This window comes from Rhinolophus hipposideros (genome assembly GCF_964194185.1).
Source record: "Rhinolophus hipposideros genome assembly, chromosome: 16".
In the NCBI taxonomy this organism is placed as follows: Eukaryota; Metazoa; Chordata; class Mammalia; order Chiroptera; family Rhinolophidae; genus Rhinolophus; species Rhinolophus hipposideros.
Window position 1 is genome coordinate 15,704,523 of NC_138062.1, and position 25,816 is coordinate 15,730,338.

The 25,816-nt window shown below is 41.9% G+C and overlaps 1 protein-coding gene across 1 annotated transcript in view; it reads right to left on the reverse strand.

Annotated features, from left to right (window-relative positions):
• Positions 1-25,816, reverse strand: part of MAML3 (mastermind like transcriptional coactivator 3) — a 384,594-nt gene that overhangs the window by 134,730 nt on the left and 224,048 nt on the right. Inside the window, exon 2 of the mRNA XM_081077338.1 lies at positions 22,258-23,781. Within this exon, the coding sequence (XP_080933464.1) occupies positions 22,258-23,781 (1,524 nt within the window). The remainder of the gene's footprint in view (positions 1-22,257; positions 23,782-25,816) is intronic.

Genomic DNA, 25,816 nt, shown 5'->3' on the forward strand with positions numbered 1-25,816 from the left:
TGTCATGTCCAGCTTGATAAATGTGCTCTTTATAATTTTCCCAGGTCACTCATAAACATTTTGACCAGGACAGAACTATGGCAAGACAGAACGAATGACTCTTGGCTCCTATCTTTTTTTTTTTTGCAATGCCAGTGTAAATTATTCCATTTGGTCCAATTATAAGATTTTATTTAAAAAAATGAATGCATTGTAAGTTCCTTGAATGCTTGTCACATGTTTCTTTGCATCCCACACAGCTAGTTAATACTCAACTAAAAATCGTTGAAAGAAGTACTGTGTTCTGAACTAGGAAGCCCTAGGGAAGCCTGAAGGGATGGCACATGCGTGCCTGCAGTTTCAGGGTAGTATGCCAACTGTGTCTCCACTCCTCACTGTTCTGTCCTCATCTCTGCTGGCACAGGTTGTTCCGCGCTTCCCACGTGTCAGTAACACTGGTGAACAAATCCAGGACAAAATGCTCTGGAGACCTAGGATCTAACCGGTCACTGAGAACTTTAGAAACATGAACCACATTTACGACGGAATGTATCACGACTGGCTCAGGAGTGAGTCCATCCGTGATCATCAGAAGTACGTATCTGTCCACCACGACAAGCCTGGAGTCCAGAAGCGAGAGTCAACATAAAGAGAAGTTGGAAGTACAGCGCTCAGGCTGAGGAATGCCGTCATGCACGATTACTACACCAGCTCCCCAAAATAAGTTCCACCATAGGTGTCCGTGACATCACTATTGTCGTACTATCGGACAGAAACTTGACAAAATTTGGGAAATCTACACAGTAGTGATGAATAATAATAAACTCCTATTTCATGACCGCTACGTGCCATCTCTTCAGCCTTCCTTAGGGCTTCCGAGTTCAGAACACAGTACTTCTTTCAACGATTTTTAGTTGAGTATTAACTAGCTATGTGGGATGCAAAGAAACATGTGACAAGCATTCAAGGCAGAGAAGCAGAGGTTGAAAGAAGATAAGACTGGGCTCTCCTGTGGCTCATTCACAAACTCTGATTAACCTGCTCCTTGTACTGGACTCAAATTCATACTCCAGTAGAATTAGTCATTACTCAGACCATGATGCTTTAGCTTTCCTTGCGATGAAGAAAATCCCTGAGTGATAAATTTCTGAATACCACTAGTCAACAATGTTCACTTATTCTCGACCTACAATTGCCATCAACAGGTTGGGAGCAAAAAGTCAGTGTTAGGTGGGGTTAAAGGACTCTCAGGAATTTCAAATTCCCCACCTACTAACCTGATAGGAATAAATCTAAGTATGGATAAAAATACTTTGAGGACGATAGTAACACAAAGTTGTATCTTGATTGCCCCCCCATAAAGCTTAACTTGTTGCTTATTTTCCTCCTTCCTAAATCACTGAAATATTTTCTTCCTAAAACAAAACAAAATAAAACCAAAAAAAAGATTTGTGAAATGGAGAGAAATTAAAATGTTGAAATATCATTAGAATTTTCTTCAATTCTACAAAGTATATTTGTGCAAAACTTTAAATCTTTTCCTCGTTATTTCTACAAATAGTGAAATTTCAAATACAGCAACTATCCTCTCTTTGTCTAGCTAAATATTCAACATTTCTCATAAGTTATTTCTCAATAGTCAATATTGTAAGAAGTAATTTTTTCCTCCTTGGAGAATCAAAATTAATCTTCAATTTGGTTCTTTACTGGGGGAATACAATGAGGTGGAGTGCCTTCTCCTGCTTGGATTCACAACATACAGCAGGCCAATGGCACAAGATACAGAAACAAGATGGAGCCAGGTGACCTTGGGGAGAAATCACTCCCAGTCCCTGCTTTTAGCTCCAAAACCATCATTCTTTTGCCTTTCATATCTCTTGTCACTGAATTATAGAGCCCTTTGGCTTCTGTAAAAGCAGTTTTGTGTTTTTTTTTCATTCTCTAACTAAACACAATAATAAATTAAGAGTCTCTGTCTTTGTAGGAGTGGTCCAGGTCTGGCCTTCTTCCGTCTTTTGATCAGCCTCGCTTCCATCTTGTTTGGCTCCTCCCAATTTACACTCCCCACTTCCCCCCAATGAACCGAGCAGTCTGAATGACTTTGTTTTAATCTCCTCCCTATGCCTTCCTTCTTCTCTTCAGTTACGCCCTGAATATAGAATTGAGGGGCCCTTGCCTGGGCCCCCCAGCTTTACAGGGTCTCAGTGAGTCTTCCTCTGGCCACATCCCTCCCTATCAGGGTAAGTAGTCTGCAGGGTGAAAGTAAGAGTTCGTGTCCTCCCTTCTAGACAGTGTTCTGGATACCTGGAACCCCACATTTCCTGCCCAAAGTGTCTCAAGTCTCCTACCCCAGGTCTTTCCTATGGAAGGGAGACACATAGCTGTGTGCCTTTCTAGGCCCAAAATGTGGTAAAGGGAGGAATGTGTCGACCTTGGAGGTGTGGGCCGGAGTGTCCCATGTACGAGGGAGGTCCCTGTAGTAAAAGTGCAGAGCCACGGATGGAAACAGAATTGGATGGTCCAGGGTACCTATGCTGCAGAACCCCCGGGAGGCCGATTCTACACTCAAACCTAGCTTTTCCAGTTGAAGTTAAATTTATCAAGGTCAGATGAGAGAATGTATTTTACTTAAGAGTTAGCTTGATGTATCACAAATAAATATGAAGCATATGGTGTACAGGCCTGTATTTGTACCCTTGCCTTGGGCCCATGAATGTTAGGAGCAGGCCTGTTTCTCCTCAGCCAATGGTGTTCCTGTGAATCATGTCCTGTGCTATATTCCCATGCCATTTTGCTGTAAAGACTCCATGAAGCTTTACCTTCAACGTGGCTGAATTCCCCTCCTATTAGTGAGGCCTTCTCTGCACCATTCCTCTCTCTCTTTAGAGCCAGCCACTGACAGTAGGCCTAGCAACTAATGTGTGAATGGGGAAGAGAAGCTGTCATGTGTCCCACAGAGAGGTTTGCATGAAGCGTGGGTGCTCCTGGGTCAGACCCTGTCCAACATGGAACCTGTTGGCAGTGGTAACCACAGACACCCGGTGACCTCTGTTTTCCCGTAGTGATTTTTCTTCCTTCCTCTTGCATTATTTCACCCTGTCTTTTCTAAAGTGTGTTCCAGACACAGAGGGAGAGGCTGGGATGGAAGTCAGCCAAGCAAAGACGAGGGGTGGGGGAGCAGTCGGCAATTGCAGTTTGACGCTAATGATTTGTGTACAATTCAAGGTCAGAGAATGATATGTGAGGCTTGTGCGCCCACCCACACAAGCATACACAATTTAGTACTTATTATATCAGCATATAGCACTGATACATCTAATGCTGCCTTGTTCACTTGCCTCTCCAATTAGAGAGAAAAGGCTGAGGGCAGGGACCACATGTTAAGCTTCTTTTGTTCCCCATAACACCCACCACCTTATTAGGCACATAATAAGCATTTGATAAATATGCTTTGTTAGAAGAGGCTTGCCTCTGTTAATGAAAAAATGTGTTCTCGAAATGTTCTGAATAAAGTGAGCTTTCTTTTTTTTTTGTTCTAGTAAACGGAATTCCATTTTAACGATACTGGGAGAGCTGCAATGGGAATACCGCATAAGTCCTTTAACAAAGTCAATCACCATTCCATTTGGATTGTCATATGGTTTTTACCCTCTTAGGTCTTATTTTATCTTGGAGAGGGTATCCAGGCATGCCTTGCAGTTGTACCCAAATTTGGTTTGAGAATGTGTATTATATTTATAGTGATGTTGCCGTAGCTTTTATTGTATTCTCAAAGGAACGTGCTACCTGAAAAGAAAAGTTAAAACCCACGGGGAGAGGGTACTGAGGAAGTTGGTCTAAGTTTCTAGGGAAATAAGTCACCATCTTTGATAAGTGAGAAATAATAAGCATAGCACAGATTTGTTGAGCATCTGGCACATACCAGACACTTGACATTCACCATATTTAGTCTTCCCTGCAAGGCAGGCATTATCTCATTTTGCAGGTGAAGAAACTGAAGAGACTTGCCCCAGACACATCATTTCTAAACATCAAATGTGAGATTAGAACCAGGATCTGTTGGTCCCAAATTAAGAAGTTTTCATGAAAACTGTTTCTGTCTCCCTCTGATGCCCTACCTAAAATAATAATACTGATAATAACAATAATAAATAAATAAACTTTGAGTATATCATCCCCATTTCACAGATGAGAAAACTGAAGTTAAGAAATGTATGTGAAATTCAAGCACAGACAATAACTCGCAGAAGCCCCCACAGCTGGTAAGTGAAGGGGCCAGTATTCAAAGCCCGGTCCGCCCAATTCCTGAGTCCACTGCTCACGGCCTTTCACAGACTCTGTGGCCATGGCCTGGTTTCCCCTGACTCTTATACAAAAACTCAGTGGACTGATTCCTGATTTAGATACACCATAATGATTCCTCTGGAATTCAATTCTTTTCCTTTCTATTTTCTGCAGATGAGTCCAATCCTTTGAGCAGTTGTATAGCACTTCTTTTGTACCTAGGGTTGTGTGAGGTACTGTGGGAAAACACATCTGTGCGTGTGTGCAGCAACCATACTTTTTAATCAAAATTCTGGAGATTGTTTCTGATACATGATTACATTGGGGGCTATTTAGGAAAATGGTAACTGTGCCCTCGGCTGTGCAGCTGTAACATTCCCTCTTCGATCCTCAAGGAGTACTGTGCACGAATTCAGTAAGCACTCAGAGACAGTCGATATTGGATGTATATGGAAGGTTGGCCACAGGCTCATTCAAGAGTCCTTGGATATTATGAATTCATTGCATTCAGCTACTCAGCTGATACAATCAGAGCAAATTAATATGTGGACATGTTTCAAAATATTATTGAAATTCACGTTTAATATATAATCTGGGGCCAGCCCGGTGGCTCAGGCGGTTAGAGCTCCATGCTCCTAATGCCAAAGGCTGCCGGTTCGATTCCTACATGGGCCAGTGGGCTCTCAACCACAAGGGTGCCAGTTCGATTCCTCGACTCCCGCAAGGGATGGTGGGCAGCACCCCCTGCAACTAAGATTGAACACAGCACCTTGAGCTGAGCTGCCTCCCGGATGGCTCAGTTGGTTGGAGCACGGGCTCTCAACCACAAGGTTGCCAGTTCAATTCCTCCAGTCCTGCAAGGGATGGTGGGCAGCGTCCCCTGCAACTAAAATTGAACACGGCACCTTGAGCTGAGCTGCCGTTGAGCTCCTGGATGGCTTAGTTGGTTGGAGCGTGTCCTCTCAATCACAAGGTTACCAGTTTAACTCCTGCAAGGGATGATGGGCTGCGCCCCCTGCAACTAGCAATGGCAACTGGACCTGGAACTGAGCTGCGCCCTCCACAACTAAGACTGAAAGGACAACAACTTGACTTGGAAAAAAGTCCTGGAAGTACACACTGTTTCCCAATAAAGTCCTGTTCCCCTTTAATATATATAACCTGAAAGTCCTTTAATATATATAACCTGAAAGGCAGGTTTGCACAGAAGTTAAGCAAGTTAAGCAAAACCTGGGCCCTGAATTCAAAGAGATCTGAGTTCAAATCTCTACTCTCCCATTGCCTAGCTACGTGCCTTTGGGTAAAAATGACTTGACCTTTCTGGGCCTCAGTTTTCTCACATATCAATGGAGATAATACTATGTTTATGACAAGCTCTGTGAAGATTAAATGGGGAAATGTATGTAGAATGTGTAGAGAACATTGCTTGAAACACTGTATTCACTCAAAATATGGTAGCATTTTCTTTTAAAAGAACTTCATGTCTAAAGAAATAGAATGTGCAGAAATAGTGAATTTGTAAAATTTCTCTTTAAAAATCAAAACAGGATAAAGGATACAAGCATTGAAAAGAAACTCCATCCTGACAGTAAAAGCTCACAGGAAAAGAACTCTAAAACCAGTTTTTCCTGTACACAGATTTATCCAAATTTCTCTCTTAATTTTATTTATCACTGTTGACATTTTAATTAGGTAAAATAACCTGTATGTGAGAGAGCTGCAGAAATGGGTGGGGGCTCTGGATTGCGCTATGGTCTTTCTGGAAACACCAACGTTAGAAGGAAGTAGCTCAGTCCCACATTGATGTGGGAAACATGGCAAAAGGAAGACATTGGAGAGCCTGATTGGCAGTTTCCAGTTCTTGCTTCCATGGTAACTTAGTGTATGTAAGTTGCAATTCTTTTAAAATCCTAATTTTCAATCAGAAAAGAAGGTGTGAGTGGGGGCAGCAGAGACTAGATACACGAGGGTACACAGTTGGGAACTGGACGCCCCTTCCAGCTGACAAGTACGCCCCGTAGATCCACCAAGTTGTTGATCTACGTTTTCAAGGACCCAAGGAAGTCAGCTTTCTAAAAGCAATAAAGTTTTTGTGTTTAATATGCAGTGGCCTTCAGTGAAAACGACAAGGAGGCTGAGTTAACTTTAGAATGTGGAAGACCAGAATTCTTCATTCAGAGTTCAAAGTGAAGAGACCCAGGAAGCTGGGTAAGAACAACGTAAAAATGTGTGCCTGCCTTCTTGCCCGTGTGCTAAAATGATGCTCTAAACTAGGAATTCTCAGACATTTTCAGATTGCTTGTCTATGACCAGAAGGCCTACAGACCAGAAATATACATCAGCTCCCACTTGTACAACCAACCCAATACCACGCCCTACTCCCAACTCCAACAAAATCACAAAATTCTCATTTAAAATACAAATATCTATCTGGAAGATAGGGATGAAGGGGAAGAGACATAGAAAAGTGCTAAAACTTGTTTTACCAGTTATTACATTCTAGGAGAATAACCTTGGTTTGGAAGCCAGGCCCTGGCCAGGGTAAAAAGAATGAGAGCAGAATGGCAGCTGTGACCTTCAGATGGCTTCCTTGTTCCCATTTCACTCCATGAATGCCGTGGACGCCAAACTGCGTAGTGTTTAAGAGCTCGGGTTTGTATGCAAACAGACTTTGCTTTGGATCCTGCTTCCAGTGCTTAGTTACCGTGTGACCTGAACAGGCTACTTAACTTTATATGCCCGCGTTTCAAGATCATTTGAAGATGAAATGAAATGATTCACGTGTTTAGCACCGTCAAGTGTTTAACACAGATCTTGGGACAAAAAAAGCATTCCACAGATGGTAGCCACAATATGTACCTTCCTTTGGATCAGAGTTTCTCAACCTCAGAATTATCAGCATTTTGAAGTGGATAATTCTTTGTTGTGGGGGCTGTCCCGTGCACTGCAGAATGTTTAGCCGCATCTCTGGTCTCTACTCAATGGATGCCAGGAGCAGCCCTCCCTTCCCCATGTTATGACAACCAAAAATGCCTCCAGATGTTGCTAAATGTTTACTGGGGCGTGAGGTGGGGGAACCAAATCATCCCTAGTTGAGAAGGCCTGCTTTGGATCAATCCAAGTTCTAGAAGATGAAGGTAACTCTATATTCTCCTTGAAATATAAAGCCCCAGCTTAAGAAAACTCATACTGTTATTTTGAAAGCCCACTAATAAATCACATAATTAACAGCGTCTCGGTTTCCTCATCGTGAGACTGTTATTTCAAGGTTCCCTCTTATCCTGACCCTAAAAGTTCTATTCTTATTTTCTTCATTGTACCAAAGGTTTAAAAATAATTTCTCTCTATGAGGAAACTTACATGTAATACACAGTCAACTGGAAAAAATAGGAAATGCAGATAAGCAAAGAAAGAATGAAGGGAAAGGAAAGAAATATTTATAATCCCAGCAGTTAGAACTAACTGGGATTAACATGATGATGAGTGGGTTTTCAGATAGTTTTTGAATACATATATGTGTATATATACAGAAATATACATGTCCGTATATACTCACACGCACATATATTCCTTGCATGCTTGTTATTTTCCCCAGGCATTAAATCCAGTACCTCTAGACCTAGTGCTAGATGTTATTTTTTTCTCATGTACAACTTCCCTCAAGAAATGGCTCATCCACTCATGTTTTTCACTGGATGGGGATGAACCTGAAACCCTCATCTTTAGTCCTTCGTTTCTCTACTGAAAGACATCTTTAATTGAATGTCCAACTGACAATTATGCCAAATAGTGTTAAAACTATCCCCTTAGGTCAGCTCTCCATTTACCAATAACCGATGGCTATCCTCGGGGTTTTTAAACGAGAGGTTTGGAAGTCAATTTGATTCCTCTTTTCCTTACGTCCCCCATGGTTACGTCCACTCATCTGTTCCTTTTTCTTTGGATTTATTTCCAGGGTGACATCAGTCAGGTCCTAATTATCTTGTTCTAGGTGTCCTAGTATCTTTCACGCCAATCACTTTGATCAAGATAGTGAGCTCTTCTTTCCAGAAGCATACAATGACGACCCATTGCTTCTCGTATCACAGGTTAGATCTTAATAACCGGCTCCGAGGGGTCTCCTCATTGCCTTCAGTTCTCCTCCCAAAGCCCCCTCTTTTGTTACTCCTCAGCTTGTACTTCTTATTCCTTATCAACTCTTCACAGCCCACAATTTCCCGACAGCCCTCTCTGAGCAACAGTCCATTAAAAGTAAAGGAAATCAAAGAGCAGAGCCGATGTCTTTTAAACAAGAAGAAAAACTAGAACATTACCAAATAAGATCATTACTAAGTTATTCTTCTGCTTAGTACTTCCACGACCAGTTGTAGCTAATTACTTATTCTATTAATAGGGTGTATTTTTTTCAAAGATTACTCATAAATGCCTTCTTTATTAATTCTGGTTTCAAAAACATTTGAATTTTCACCAGATTCATGAAACGTGTTGATAATACTAGGAAGTCAACCTCACGAAATGATTTTCTTGTAGCAGTATTGCTCATTGAGGCACATGCATTTACTGAATCCAAAAGATAGCTAGTTTTCTCAGTTAAAAGATATATGAAAGACTAACCCTTGAATTTGATCATTGTAACTTGGACAACATGTCACTGCATAGAATATAAATAAGAATCTGTGTGTTGTTATTATTTAAAAAAATTTTTTTTAAATCCAGCTTTTACTAAAAGATAAACTTCATTCATAAGGGCAGGGGCCATGCCCTTTTTTATGTTTTTTTTTTGTGATGCTCGCAGTAACGGGACTACAGCTTTCTGTGCACTTGGTCCTCAATAACTGTTGCTAGGCGATTCATATTTGAAGGGGAAATGGAAAGAAAAGCCTGAAGGACTTAAAGGATTTGCGTGCATCTTGCTGTGAATAATACAAATGTGGAGAGAGATGACTAAGTGGACGGCATGGGGCACTGAGAGCGCTGGCCCCTGAAATATTCAATAATAGGAAGTTATAATGTGGCTAGCGGCTGCGGCTGGGCTGTAAGATGGAACACGGAGGAGCTGAACTCTGTGAGGAAGAAATCTGAGGCACCGCAGAATGCGTGGAGCCATCAAGAATGCAGTCCTGTCAGGGGGAAGTACTTCCACGGGAAAGATAACAGAGGACAAAGGAAAGGATAGGGACCTAGGCAGGAAACGACAAGTGCCATCCTATGAAAAGGGGAGGGAAAGCAGTCTTAAAGCAGAAGTGGAAAACCAGTAACCACCGAGGTGGGGCTTAGTGGAGACAAGATAATAGCTCAGATGTTAGGACCTCTAAAATTTTAGTTCCTGCTTTAAGGAAAAGCAAAGGCTCCTTCACATTTGACCGCAGAATTTTACATTAATTTCTGCCAGGAGGCATAGCTTTGATATCAGGTCAGGGGCTGCAAAGTATAAAGAAACAAATTTTGGTGCATTTGGAGTCTAGGACTTCCTCCCTGTTCCCTTCTGTCCCCCACGTGGGCACGTCAGCCCCATGCACATATCCCGCAGATGGTTCTGCTCAGCTTTGCCAGCTCAGTCCTTCCCATCCTAAGCTTCTCTGTGCCAGCACCACTTAAGCATTTTATGAAATGTCAAAAGCCTTTCATGGTAATTATGGTGTCCACAAATAGGTCCACAGCTTCTTGACACTCCCTTCAGAGGGTAGAACTGATTCTCTTCCCCCAGAGCGTGACCGGACTCAATGATTTGCTTCAAATGAACAGAGTAAGAAAGAAGTGAAGGTGTGTGCCTTCAATTGTATGTCATAAGAGGCATGGTGGCTTTCTCCTTGCTCTGACTTGAATCACTCACTCTGGGGAAGTCAGCTGCCATGGTATGTGAACATGCAAGCAGCCCTGTGGAGGCTCCAGGAGGCAAGGCACTGAGGCCTCCAGTCAGCAGCACGGAAGGGAGCTCCTTGAGGGCGGGACTCACTCCAGCCCCAGTCCAGCCTTCAGATGACACAGCCCCCTGTGGACAACTTGACTGCAACCTCCTGAGAGACCTTAAGCCAGAATCACCCAGCAAGCCTGCTCCTGGATTTCCTCAGAACCGTGCAGGGCAATAAACGCTTCTTGTTTTAAGTTGCTAAGTTTTGGCTAGGATAGGTTACATAGCAATTGATAACAAATACAATCAACTTTCTGGTAGAGCTCTTGTTTATTTTGGAGTTCAGTTTTAAAATTTTGACTAAAATACCTGTTTTAATCTCAATATCACAAGAGGAAACAAAAAGCAGTTTAAAGTAATAATAGTTTTCATCATTTTGGGAATACTTGTTTACCTGTTCCTAATACATAAAAAGGTTAGGTGTTATAAGTGTTCAATTGGATTAAATCCCACTTTCATTTTTAGCTTGTGATTAACAAAGACAAATGATTTGTCTCATACAATAAAGTTCGAGAGACACCCATGGCACCGGAAGGCTCTAGCAGTCCAGAGACTTCTAAGGTAAGTGGTGGGAAAGTGGACAGGTTTTTTTCTTGAGGTGTTTTGCTCATTTAAGATAATTTATTTAACACAAATGAACATAAAACGTGACATTTTTATGTTATATATTAAAATAAGACAAATAAGTAATTTTATTTTAAACAAAGGTAAATGCAAGAGGAACAATCTTGTCATAGCCAGGATGAAAGAAACTCTTTATCATCATTTTGAAAATTGCAAAGAGTTGGTTTTAAAGAAGGACATTAATATACTTTTACCACTTTGTTTGCAGTTCCTGTCCATGTAATTTCATATATATGTGATAATATGTTTCTCCCAGAATCTTTGCATCTTTGTATGCCCAAAGCCTAGACATTTCAGGTTCATCACAAATGTCTGTTGAATGAATGAATGAATAAATGAATGAAATTGGCTTAGAGGAAAGCTGAGGCATAGTTACGCTCTCTTAGAGGATTAAAAAGATGTATATAATATGATTAATGTTCTAACTTTTAAAAATGTATATAGCACATACTATGGTTCTGATACTATGCCGCATGCTTTATATAAATTGGGACACAGGATGCTCATAGTAATCCTATTAGTATACCCCCATCTTCTAGATGAAAAACCTAAAGCTCAGAGAGGTCGTGTAACCTGCCCCAGGTCCTTCAGGTAAAAAGTGGTGAAGTCAAGGTTTGAATATCTGTCCTAGCTTCAGAGTCGCTGCTCACCTCTACACTTGGCCACCTCCCTACCAAGGCACTTCCCTAACTGACCTCATACGAGGTCACACCCAGCTGGTCCCGGAGTCCAGAGAAGATGAGCGTGGTGGGAGAGCACTGCCTGCTTTGTGGTGTTTTGGGGAACTGTGTTTATTTGCAAGTTTCTCTCACTAGGCCACTGATTTAACACGCTGCCAACTGTCCAATTTCTCCTGTTCACATGGAGCTCAGTGGGTTCCTCTGTAGCTGCACACCTTTTTTTCCCAACATAATTAACAAAGCTCATCAAAGCCCTAGGAAACAAGCCCAGAGCACCAGCCACTCTCACTGACGTGTTAATAGGGGGTCAGGTGCTCCCAACCTGCCACAGGACGTGTATATGGCCCCAAGGCTGCTCACAGATGTCAGCCATCCACGATAGGGTACGCATGAATAAGGGCCATGTTCTTCCCCTGAGAAGCAGCCACATGACACACAAATGGCTGTGGAAACGTCTGAAGGCAGTGGGCCACACGGAGCAGGTGAATTCTAACGACAAGGGCACGACACCTGCTGTGTATGGGGTGTCCAGAGGAGAGGGCTCTGTGCCCCTCTGAAGAGGGCCCTCTGGCTGGGCGGAGGGCAATGGGAAGCACTGACCTATTCCGTCCAGTTGAGGGTTATCTAGCTTTTAAAAGTGACTTAAAGAGTCAGCAGCTCTGAAACAGCAAAAAAGTTTTCTTTTTTTCCTAATTCTCGCCAAGGCCCCGGAAAGGCTAGTGACGGCCTGAGGCGGACCACGCTCTACACCGTTTTTCTTGCTCCACTGACAAACTTGAGTTTGTCACTGAAAGTGCTCCAGGTTTCACAAGCCAATTAAAACATGCTTTGTATGAACTGGCTAGAGCCCAGTGCAGAAAAGAAGCCCAAATCCACTTTCAAACATCTCAGGTGCAAAAGCAATTAGAGAATGCAACTATGCTTATAAAACATCTTCTAGGAAATCATAATATTAATAAATGGGAGTTATCATTTTGGATACTATTTGGGGTCAGTATTTATTGCATAGTAAGTAAAAATGTATAGGTAACCTGCATGATGTCATGTATCATATGAACTAATCATGACAATGTATTGGAAATCTAACTAACACAAAAGATATTTTGATTCCTTACGCATTGGGTCAGATACAAACCATCTGGTGCCATAAAGAAGATTAATTCCACAGACACTTGCTCAGGAACCAAGATATAATAGACTATATTTGTATAGGGGAACAGCTTCCCCTCCCGCTCAAAGAGCTTTGTAACCTCTAGAAAAGCCCAGAGTTTCTATGAATAGCTAACGAATGATGACATAATATGTTTTGAAGCTTGGAACACTGCTCCTCTCATATACTTGCATAAAGACCATCTTTAGACAGTGCTCTCTTCAAGTAATAGATAAGATGTGACCAAGTAAATCCCTGTAATAGAGATATCACGCAAAAGGGACATATGATAGTCTGTTACTACTCTAACTAACGAAAACAACCATTTTCATAATAATAGGAATTTATTGAAAAATAAACACTTGTAAAATAAAAAAGCCCAACTATAAAGCATAGGAGTAGTTGTTTGTGGCTCCATTTAACACATACTTTTAAAAAACTGGTATGAGCTTGCGTTACACTTTTTGCTGAGTGTGGAAGAACTACCTTAACAAATGGGAAATATGAATCAGAAGATTTAAGATAAATAATAAGTGTTTGAATTGCTTCTGAAAACAAATAAGATTTGATATTCAGATTTATGTACGACAGGAACATCATCTTTCAGAAACTATTATATCACCCTAATATTTAACCTTATGATCACACGTTTGATTCGTTTCCCTTTCATCTTATACAGTCAATCATCAAGTTCTGTTATTTCTTTCCTCTAAATGCTGCATCCAGAGAGAGACTCTTACTGTCTCACACTTCACATAGTGCAAAGTCCCCTAAAATTCTCTCAGATTTTGTCCCACTCGTCTCCAACATGAGCTCTTCCTCTAGCCTGGTTCCATCTGCATTGTCCACTTGAGGGACAGCCCTTTCCGTGCACCAGAATCCTTCCACCCACCATGCATTAGTCTCACACCCACTCGAGCTTGGTCTACCTCAAAGCTTATGTCCCCCTTGGAGCCTGCTGTTGTTGTCTAAGCTGTACCAACCCTCGCTTTCTCTCTGCCCATGGTCCTTCATGTAGACTTAACAAGGTGGCACTTAAACACTTGCCTGTACTGATTTCACCTGCATGCTTCTTCATCTCCCTGACCAGACTGCACATTGCTACACACTGTACAGGGTATTATTTTAGTATCTTCTTTTAGTCCATAATATTTGGAATTTTAGGAGAGAATATACGTGGGGAGGGTACACTTGGTCAAGTTTCACAATGTTCTATACTTGTGACAGACCTTTAAGCTAGTAGTGTCCTCTCAGGAAAAGATAAAGCTGGACCTACTCTCTTACGTGTGAACGCACTGGATATCTACTGGGGGCACTGGGCAGGGGCTTAGGGTGCAGTGAATGACCTTGAAAGGAAGGGACTCTATCACTCAGGAAGCAGAAAAATCGGGCATCTGGCTGAGGCAATACCTTCTCAAAGCCCAGGAGTACCTGGGAAAGGTGAGGGATGCCATCCCTGATGTGACAGTGTCCCAACACGGAATGCCGAGTTGTGGCCCGACTGACGTGCCTGCGAGCAGCCCTGCCCCAAGGACAATGTCCCGAAAGAGAGACAAAAGAAATTCCACCCTTCACCACGGTGGAATGGGAGGTGGGAGTGGGAGGTGGTGGTGGAGGGTGGGCTGCTTTGATGTAATAAGAAAATCAACAGGTGTAATTCTATAATTTACAAAACATAGCTAGGATCCACAACATTTGACCTCTTAAAAAAATTTACTCTATCCTAAAAAAATGAAAAGAAAAATAAATCCATTAAACACAGAGTAACCTAAGTTTTCCATCTTACTTGAAACCATACGAGTCTTAGACCTTACCAGAACTTACAGATCCACAGACAATAACTGCCGTATTTAAGCAGATACTAATATCGAGCAATGAAATAAACGCGGGTTGTTTTAACTGAAGTTTCAGAGTATCTTATGTGCTATTTCTCCATTAGAAAATGGTAGTGGTGGTGGTGGGTTGCTTATTAAAATGCATATTCTCAGACCTCATCCCAGACTTGCTGATTTTGATCTTTGGCAATGGAATCAGATTACCTTTATCTTAAACAATTTCCCCAGGGGATTTTTAGGCCTACAAGTTTCAGAACCACTGTTTGATTTGTAAACTCTTTCAGTAAATGAGGATATTCTTGTCATACCAAACCTTTAAAGAGAATTCTGATGGGGTCTAGTTATTAGGTTTGTGCAAAAATAACTGCGTTTTAAAAGTTTAAAAAAAAGAAAAAAAAATTGCAAAAACCGCAATTACTTTTGCACCAACCTAATAAAACCTTTTTCTCCTGCCATACTATTATAAAATGAATTCTTTTCTTAAAACTTTCCTTTTCTGTTTACTCTTAGACTCATATTTCTAGCACTCTGAAGAACATCAATCAGGATTTTCAAAATATGCCAGTATGTATGTGGAAATGACTGTTATACCCATCAATAGGAATTTTTCATTTATTATCTGCATTTTTGTAGCAGTTCTGCCTACTAGTTTCACCTCAGCTGGGAGGCCCTGGGTTCAGGCAGATGAGTGTTCTGTCAATATTTTACCTTGCATCTGAGTTGCCAGATACTCTTGGCTTAGTCAGGGTCATGGAACCTAAATTGTTTTTATAGTCCTTGAAGTAAGTCAATATTTTCAAGATTATAAAAACTACTCAGTGGTTATAATCACAAGACCTTATTCTAAAATAGCACACTGATCAGATGGGCCCTGCTGTCCTTTTGAACACACATACCTGACGTATGTAAAGTTTGTGTTAAGAGAGCACTTCAGGTTTTATGAAACCAGCTCCATTAAAGCCCAAAATGTTAGAAGCAATAATGTGAAATTTGCTGTAAAATATAAATTTCAATATCGGATAACATTCAGATAGATGTTGAAAGTCACTGAAGGAGCGTCTAGTGGATTGAACACCCACTGTTACCTTGGCTTTGTGTAACACCCCAGTACAATGACAATAAAGGAATAAAAATGATATAAATATTCAAAAACAAAGAGGGTGGGAGATGGAAATAGCAATTGAGGGGTGTCAACCAAATTTTGGAAGATGAAAATCAGATGGCTGCCTGATAAATGACTTAGTGGCTTAGAAAAGCTAAAGCTAATCCTGCAGTAGGGAAAGCCAAAGATAAAGCAACATGGTTCGAGTCAAAGAATGCGGCCGAGTCTCAGAAACCAGAAGCACCTCTGAAAGCCAGGGTCAGGGAGCACACGAAAGGAAAACTGGCTAGAGTCCTGTTTAAGAGGTGGGCCAGATACATTCCCCCAGACTGGAAGAACAAAGGTTTATGACGCTGTGGAGAGATTAAGCCACAAGACTCTGGAACCCAGGATCCCAGCCCTAGCTGAGGGTGGGTTGAGGAGCCATACAAACACTGGGAGATGAAATGAAAAGTCTACATAGTATTTAGTGAGACACCTCTCACCATTCCCCCCATCTACCAACTCCATCCCTCTGCTCAGCTCCAGAAAGCAGCCTGCACATTTACAACTCTCAGTAATGAGAGTAAAGGTGTCTTGTCTGACTAGCCTTCGAGGGGAAAAAATATCTATAAAGAAAAAATATCTATAAAAAATATCTATAAAATAAAAATAAAATACAATCAGTATACAGAAAAAGGTGCTTGGGAGAAACAGAGAATGCAGAGGGCACAATAAAACTTAATTTAAAAATGATAATTAATATCCTTAGATCCAAAGGGGTACCTTGGAGAACAAAAAAGGGGCTATTGAAATGTAAAATTTGACCAATAAAATGCAGTGTTTAATTTTAGAGTTGGGGGATAAAGTTAAGGAAATTTCACTGAACATAGAAGAAAAGGACTCAGATACGGAAGACGGAAAAGATGTGAAAATTAGAGAACAATCCAGAAGGTCCAATACATGATGAATGAAAGTTCCAGAAAGTTATAAAAAGAGAAAAGGGAAGAGAGAAATGATCAAAGAAATAATACTAGAACATATTCCAGATCTTAAAGATACATGTTTCTGGATTTTTTTTAAAAAAGTTCACAGTGGCAGACACAGTGAATGAAAAAGAGCTACGTTAGGGCACATCACCATGGAATTTCAGGGATAGAGAGAAGATCTGAAAGGCTCTCTGAGTGAGAAAACAGGTTGTACACATAGAGTAAGGGATCCAAATGTCACTGGATATTATGAAAGCCACAGGACCGTGAAGAAATGCCTTTAAAATTCTGATTGAATATGTTTTCTTACCTATAATTCTAAATCTGGATAACTATCAATCAAATGTGAGAATAAAGACATTCTCAAAAACAGTTTCCATAAAAATAATCTCCCGTGCACCCTTTCTTAAGAAGCTCTGAGGGGATGTGCTCCACCAATTTGAGAGAACTAAACTGAGAAAGAGATGGCAGGATCAAGAAAGCAGATAATGCAACACAGAAGAGCCATGAAAAATTCCAAGAATGATGGTGAAAGACAGCTGTGTGAGTTCAGTTAAGCAGTAGAGCAAGAAAACTGCAGAAGACTGGAGTAAGAGCATGTAAGCCTTCAGGGGGGGGGGGGGAGAGAGAGAGAAAGAGAGAGAGAGAGAGAGACAAACAGGAAGAGGAGGGAGGGGGAGGGAGGGAAAGGGAGAGTGAGTAAGATAGAGAAGGAGAGGGAGAGGTAGAGAGGGAAGGACAGAGGGAAGGAGATAGGGAGGGAGAGGGAGGGAGAGAAGAAGGGAGGGAGGGAGAGAGTGAGGGAGAGGGAAAGAGGGAGATTAATTTTGAATAAGAAAGAGAGAGAAGTAGTGGGAGGGAGGGGAGAGAGGGAAGGAGAAAAGGAAGGAGAGAAAAAAGATTATCTGATGGGTTTGAGGATATTGAAAGTTTTACAGAGTCAGAAAAGATTGAGGATGTATTGAAGATAGGTGCAGAGATAACACCAATTTAAAAAAAGAGGGAGTTATTAATTCCAGGAAAAACAAAAATTTGCACAAGAAAGGAAATATACTCGTAGTAGCTAACCTGTCATGCACTCTACAAAAATCAGTCATGTAAAGACTGATTATATTTTGTGATATATTTAGCTATACTGAGAGTATGGGGAAGAGGAAAAAGAGATTGTGTGTGTGGAGGGGGCTGTGTTTGTTTGTGAGGAGGTAGTGGAAGTGAGCTAAATCCTCGTCTTCTATAGAATCAAACAATTGAAATATTGAGAAACAGCGGTTTATGGAAATAAAACAACTTAGTGAACTGAAGGGGCCACCTCAGGGAAGCAGCAATAAGGAATGAAGGCGAGGAACCTGTTCTTTGTCATCATAAGCCTTATGGTATCATGTGACTGTCTGAGCTATGTCACGTATTATTTGGATAAAATAAACGATATACATTTTAAGGAGACTAAACAAAGGGACTCCAAGTTTTTAAAGTTAAGGAAAGTGTAGCTTTGAAGAGATTTCCATGATGGCTGTTAATATTGGAGCTCTGTTCTTTCTGTGGGGATTTTATGGCTAAAAAGCTTATAGTAATACACCTCCCAGGGGACCCAATGCATTTTGGTGAAATAAAATTGACAGGGGAAAACGTTCCTTAAAACATGAGCACATGGGTACTCATTCTGATATACACAGCCACAGCACACATATGTAAAGTGTGAATAAAGTAGCAGAGTCGTCCACGATTTATCTAGTCCTATGATTGCAACCACTGAAAATTAACATCACAGTTTGGAAATTATTCACTTCCCATTATTCCGTGTAAAAGTTATTCTTGGGCTCTAGGTATCCCTGTAAGCTTCCCTGACCACCAAGCAGTCATGTGCTTTGGGTTTACTCCTTTCATAGTCGGTCCATTGTGTTTTTGTGTGTCAGACAGAGACTGAGTTTGCCTATCCCGCAATCTCATTGTTGTTCCACTGCTTCAAGATAGCCACCAGGTATCAAACGATTCTTTTCAGATTTGCCTTTCCAGTTCTGTTTGATCTCAAAAGCAGCTCTGTGTTATCTGTGCTCATGCTCTGTCCACGGGAGCTGGAAAGCCACTGTACACATATTTTTGGCCTGAACTTCGATAATCGCCATGTTTAATGATTTATTAAACATCCTTATGTTTAAGACACAGTTAGGCACTATGCAAAAATAGTGGGGGAAGAGAGAGAGAGAGAGAGAGAGAGAGAGAGAGCGAGAGAGAGAGGTCCTGTCCTTGAAAAACAATGAAATTAGGAAAAGATAATACATAGACATGACCAAATTAAGTTCGGGTTATTTCATCACAGAAAGACATATTTTAAAAATTAGAGAGCGATCCAGAAGGTCCAATACATGATGAACAGAACTTCCAGAAAGTAAAAAAAAGAGAAAAGGGAACGGAGAAGTGATCAAAAAATAACAGAAGAACACAACCCAGAGAAGATTTGAAAGTTTATAATGGTGGAAGTTTTACTGATACACTCGTTGTCACTATTTGAGCTGAAGTTTTATAGGAAATAAGAGAAGATGATAAGGAGCGAAAAGAGGAGGTGGAGAGAGAGAAAGGAAAAGAAAGTGAGTGTGGAGAGAAGGGTTTTGGAACTATCTTCTAAAACAGGCATTCACAATGAATACTATATGAGTCGTGTGTAACTGAATAGAAAATAATGGTGCCACCTCACCCCAACTGGCAAATTGCATAAATAAGAATCTTCTTTTAAAGAATTAGCAAATTATAAACTTTTTAAAAATAAGGGATTTCCCTTCCTTAACAAGTATTTTTCCTGATGGTAGAATTAACATACAGGTATGACAGAAAATTTAGAAAATTCAGTAAAGTATAGAGAGGAAAAGAATAATCACTCATAATTTTACCAACCAGATATACCATTCCTGATATTTTAGTTATTCAGTATTTTTCTATACGTTATTAAAAAACAATCTGGATTGTAACATACAAGCTGTTGTATGATCTGCTTATTTCATTCATTCTATGAGCATTTCCATGTGACAAGTCACTCAATATCATGATTTTCATGTACATTATTTTTCCAAAATATTTATTTTGGTTCCCACTTTTCACTATCATAAGTAACCTCAGGAGCATAATCTTTGTGCATAAACCCTTGTTCAATTCTCTAATTATAAGGAATACTACATAAATTCTGAGAAGTGAAATTTCTAGATAAAACATATTCAAAATTTTGAAAGAAATTTTGTCTCTTTCTATTTTTGGTTTCCTCTTTTTTGAAACATCCAGAACCCGTGTGAATTTCTATTCTTTTCTGAGAGAAATGACATTTTTTGCCAATGTCCTAAGTAAGTAAACATCTGTATATGATCATTATCTTGAAATAAATATTCTACTGTGATTGACTTTGGTGCTTATTCATTAAAACTAAGTGTTGCTCATGGTCCTCATGGCCAACAAAGAATAAAGTGAATTTTCACTCGCAACAGCACAAAACAAATTTGAACTACTAGGTGTAATTATATTTTATGTTTCGGCCTGTAATTCGTGCACATAGTTGTGCAATGTACTCGCCTATAGTGTAATTAACTATTCTGAGAGCTATGTAAATACTGCTCCTCAGTCGGATGAAAGCGTGAAATAAGTGGTATGTTAGCAGAAAGATATTCATGTGTTTATGTGTATATTTTGAAGCTTGTGTCAAACAGTGGCGAGTTAATATTTCAATAAAAAGCAGGCTTTGGCTGGATGGTTCTTTATCAGGGGAGGAAGTGATTATTCTAATGAAACCTCAAGAAGGAAGATGCCGAAAATATCTCACGAGATGAAAGGAAGAGAGGAGGAGCCTACAGATTTAATCCACAGAAAACCATCACTTTCCTTTCTTCACCTGACTGAGTCCTTTCAGAACATGACCTCTCTGCAGCCCAAGCCTTCAGTTACTCATACGCAAGCGTAAGGACCTTTAAAATTCATGTTCCAGCAAAGACAAGAACTTCATCCCAAGTTAGCAAATTTCAAAGGGCATTGAGTGAGGGTGGGGCGTGAGGCTGGGTTCACGTTGCGCCCACATGTCTGCAGAGCCTGTGAGTTAGAATGAATCATCTTTGGCTCACAGTAAATACTTTACTGCAGCTGGCGTAAAAACAGCGAATGTAGGAGCACAATTTGTGTTAAGATTAACAACAGACCATTCTGACAGCTTGCGATCTCATAAACCTCGGACGCGTCTGGGCTACAACCAACATTCCTGTATACTGCCTATATTTTTGCCTGCTTCAGAACTTCATATTGAAGCGTGCACAATGTTGCAGTTTTCCAACAACATATATTTTTTTTAATGAAAGCAAGATAAAAGTTCACATTTCCATGGTGTTTTTCTAACAGCTACTGATTGCAGTTGATGTAAACCAAGCTATATTTTTATTTCTCCAGACAGCATTTCTTTAGAGCTGGCCGGCATGTGCAGACAAGAAACCACCGTGAGGTTTTGGGGTTGGAAGGCTGTGAAGAAGGACAGGAATCAAGCCACCGAGCAGGCCTGTCTCTGCAGGCCAGTACCACCTCCAGCTCTGCAGCCTCCATCAAGTTCAGGGGGTTTGGGGTGCACATGGGGAGGGGTACACCAGGACACACAAGATACAAATAGCCGTGATGCTAGATCTGCCTTCATTATTTCCCAGTCCCTCTGATTGTGGACACATATCTAAACACTATTAGAACCTGTTTGCACACAAGTTCCCCTAAAGCAAAATCTTCAACTGCAATGCAAATGTTGGCCTCCTGAGAGGACAGAGGCACAAAATAGCACAGACTAGCAATCGGCAGTGAGGTGATGGCTCCTGAATTCACCCAGGCGGGGTGAAGGTCAGTAGAACAATGCATTCCCCACTCCCCCTTTCTTTCAAGGTAGACAAAGTGTTAAATGAAAGGAGCTTTGGCTGCTTGCCACACTGGTCACTCCCCAACCGGTTGCCACTCGTTTTTACCACAGATCATGAAGAGCCCTACACCCCAAAGCCAGGATGTCATGAAGTGGGAAAGAGGAGACTTCATTCTGATACAGCAGTAAAATATATTCACCATCAAATGTTCCTGAATTAGACCTGAATAAATTGGAGAGGTTTTCCTGCACTCCCAAGTCACGAGGCTGAAACAGCTTCTAATTACACTTGTTTACTAACACATCTTCAAATGTTGAGTGGTCCTACAAAAACCTATTCTCTAGTTCACTTTGCAAACACACGAAACTCCCACAATTGAGCATCAAGAATCCGAATTTCCACGATTCATAGTTCAGTAAGATAGGCGAAGGGCTTATAAAGCTGGTGGAGAGATCCCGGAAGGCTCTGGCCTCCTCTCCCCCCAGTCTAGGATGGATGACAATGACCTGGGAATGACAAGCACCAGGCGTGGCCCTGTGAGCTGACAGCACTGCCTCCCACACAGTGAGAACTTTATGTCATTTTTCGTTTCTTACTTGCTGTCAGGAATAAAAGGAGTTAGATTCCTAGGCGTTCAAATACAGGGAAGCTAACTGTGTCACCCTTTTCCATCTCTTGGAAGAAAGGGGAGAAAAACAAAACACCAAACCCAAACCTGGCAACTGCATGACGATCGATGTGTGGGGAGAATTTCCCCGGTCATTATTAACCCTAGTGCTGACGTGGGGACAGCGTCACACGTCCCAGTCTGAAATGCATCACCAGAAGGGCTGGGAGTGGGTGTCGCTTTCCCGCTTACCTGACCGTGGGGTGGCAGCGCCGCGTATGCCAGGGGCTGGTTCATCACTCCTTTCTGCTTCATGAGAAGCATGCGTTTCTGGTCCTCGCTCAGGTGTGCCCTGGGAGCCTGGAGCTGCGGGGGTGGCTGCGGGGGCTGTGGGGGCTGCTGGATGTAGGGCATCAGGGGGTTTTTGGTGGGGTTGGCCATGGGCGGTGTCATTCTCTGACTCAAGTCCGCGTTAAAATGGGTCAGAGGCTTAGTGTTGCCGTAAGTGAGAATACTGTGCTGTTTGTTTAAGGAGTCCGTACCCAGGTTATTTGGCTGTTGACTGATCATGGTCATGTGATTCTGAGGGAGGTAGTTATTCATTGTCGTCTTCTGCAGGTTGTTTGCCAGGGGAGGCACTCCAGGGTTTTGGTTGTTAAAGGCTTGAGGGTACACCAGTGGGCTATTTGGTTTTTCTGCAGTGAAAGCTGTGCCGTATGGGCTGGATGGAGGCCCCAGAGGAGACCAGCTGGAAGTCTGATTTGGGTGCTGCTGCTGCTGCTGCTGCTGCTTCTGCTGCATGAGTTTGGCCCTTTGTTGCTGTTGTGCAGCCATATGCTTGAGCTGTTCCGCTGGAGACATGTCGGAGCTGGGCACAGCCACAGGGCCCGACCCTGACCCGGCCACCGTCACGGACGCTGGGTTGAGGAGATAACCATTTCCTGGCCGAGGTGGAGCTTGGCCTGGAGTGTGGGCTTGGTTTGGAGTTTGCGGGGACTGGACAGCACAGTTTGCTGGGGAGTTGGCGGGGTTTGGAGGCGCGGGAGTGCTGGCGACAGAGGGTAAACTACTGGCCGTGGAGACACTAGAAAAGGGAGGACCAGAAGACGAGGGCCGTGCCTGGGGAGACCCCATGGAGACGTGTGTAAAAGGAGAGTGAGAGGGGTCGCTCTTCACGCTCAGGCTCTCCTGGGAAAGAGGGGTCTCAGTCGCTGGCTGTGAGAATTCTGGCTCCTTCTTCTCTTCAAAGTCTTCATTGAACAGGTCCTGTATGTCATCTTCAGGGACCGTGTTGGCCAATTCATCTATTAATTCTTGCCACTCCTGATCATTCAGGTTAATATCTGAGAACAGCTTGTTCTGATTTGAAAGAGATGTTTCTGATGTGTCTATGCAAGTAGGGTCATCGAGAGGTTCTTGTTTGAGGTCCTTGCTCTGCAAGATGGTGAAGCTATCATCCAGGTCACTGCAACCATTCACAGGGAGTTTAATCTCTGGGAGCCTCCCATTCTTACTGAGGTCTTCTAGAAGCCCAGGAGTGTGAGTTCCACTATTCTGCAAGGGCAAAGAAGGCTTCAGGTCAAGTTGGTGAAGAGGAGAAGCTGAAGGCAGTGGCATGTTGTTGGGCAAATTGTTGATGGCTTCCATCCCTGTGGGAATGTCCTTTCGTATTCGCTTGCTAGTTGGAGAAAAACTCCCATCGCAAGCGCCATTCTGCTGGTCTCCATTAAGTGGTGATCGGGCTCCTTCCAACTTCCTTTTCACAGTCTCCTGGAGCTGGAAAAGAAACAGGCAAGAGGGTGACTCAATCTCCGCTCATAGTTCACGCTTTAAGCATGGTGATATGCAATGCTATCAACTAACTTTTACATGGTTAATAACACACAGTAAAGAGGTTATACTTGTAAGTTTCAAATTGGCTAGGCTGCAATTCAGATTCTATGGGAAAAGGTTTTATGTAAAAGCAGACCTCACCAAACGAAGAGACAGAAAACAAAGGAAAGGTGTGGCTGGATGGCTCAGTTGGTGAGAGTGGGAGCTCTCAACAACAAGGTAGTTGGTTCAATTCCCATGTAGGATGGTGGGCTGTGCCCCTTGCAACTAAAGACGAAAAACGGCGACTGGACTTGGAGCTGAGCTGTGCCCTCCACAACTAGATTGAAGGACAACGACTTGGAGCTGGAGAGACACACTGTTCCCCAATATTCCCCCCCCCAAAAAATTTAAAAAAACAAACAAACTAAAGATTGCAGGGTGGGGAACAAACAAAAAGAGACAGTTAAAGGCAGTAGTTCTCTTATAGGGAAGAATCATCTACTATTATTTTCCAAATGAATGCTAAATATGAGACTTGGACCAAAACGTGTCATACTTAAGAAAGATGTTAATAATTATCCTAAATTCTTGTCGCATCTTAATTAAGAACATCAAGGAATTAAATCAACAACATTTTAAAGAACACTAACAGTCCTCTGAAAATATAGAATTTAACACATTTACCAAACAGCACAGAAATGAAGGTTGGTGGTTAATGTAACCCCAAACTTCCTTTCAGTTCTTATTTTACTTGACCTCCCAGCACCTTCTGACACAGTAGCCCACTCTGTTCTAAAAGCACACCTCCATTGGTTCCCATGATATCACACTTTTCTGGATTTCCTTCTTTCTCTCCATCTGTTCTTTCTCAGTCTCTTACACATTCTTCTTGCTGCTAAATGATGTGATTCCTCATTGTTTGGTCTTAAGCTTTTTTTCCTGCCCGCTCTACATGCTTGCCTAGATGATTTCATCCATGATAACAACTTCAACCATGTTCTCTAGGCTGATGACTCCATAACGACATATCCAGCCCCGTCTTCTCTGATGAGTCCCATGTACTCTACTGCCTCTTCCTGGATGTTTCACGGGCATCTAAAACTCAACATGTCTTGACATTGAGCTGATTATCCTTTAATACTCAAATATAATCCTTACCAATGTTGCTATCTCAGTATCTACCCAGTTACCCAAATCAGAAACCTGAGCTTTCTTCCTGAAATGTCTCCCATCATGTCACCAAGTCCTATGTGTCCTGCACCCGAAATATCACTCTGACATGCCCACCCATCTCTTACCCCACTGCCTCTAACCGAGGCCAGGATACCGTTATCTCTTGCTAGATTGTTCCAATAGTCTCCTAACTGGCCTTTTTGCTTTGCCTCCATTCATCCATCCATTCGCTCTTCCATCTATTCTTTTATTCATTGTTTTGCTCTCCATCAACCAATGCTCTATACTGCCACCTCTTTCAAAAAATAGATTGCCCTTCCTGCTTATAACCCTAAAATGATTTCCATTGTCTTTAGATTAAAATCCAAAGTGAGCCCACTTCACCTGGCTCTTGCTCATCATTTCAGGCTCATCTTCTTGCCTCTCGGCTTAGCAACCCCTGTGAAACATTTTCTATCCACTCTCACGAAATTCTCCGAGTTTCTTAAATGTGCCAAGCTTCCTTCTGCCTCCAGGACTTTGTATGTGTTGTTTTCTTTTCTTGGGACTTACTCCTCCGCTCCCTCTTCCCTTCTCCAGCTTAGTAGCTACTTAGATTTCAGGTTGTAGCTTAGATTTCCCTTCCTCCCAGACATCTTTTCTCACGTTCTGTGCCTACACCAACCACATGAGGTACCTTCTCTGACTCACCTGTACTGGGTCGGATATCCTGGAGTAAGTGTTTCCAAGCAACCTCTACTTCCCCATCATAGCTTCTACCATGCTTTGGGGCAATCGCTCAAGTGCCTGTTTAGGGAGCTCCAAGAAGGTAGGGGCTGTGGCG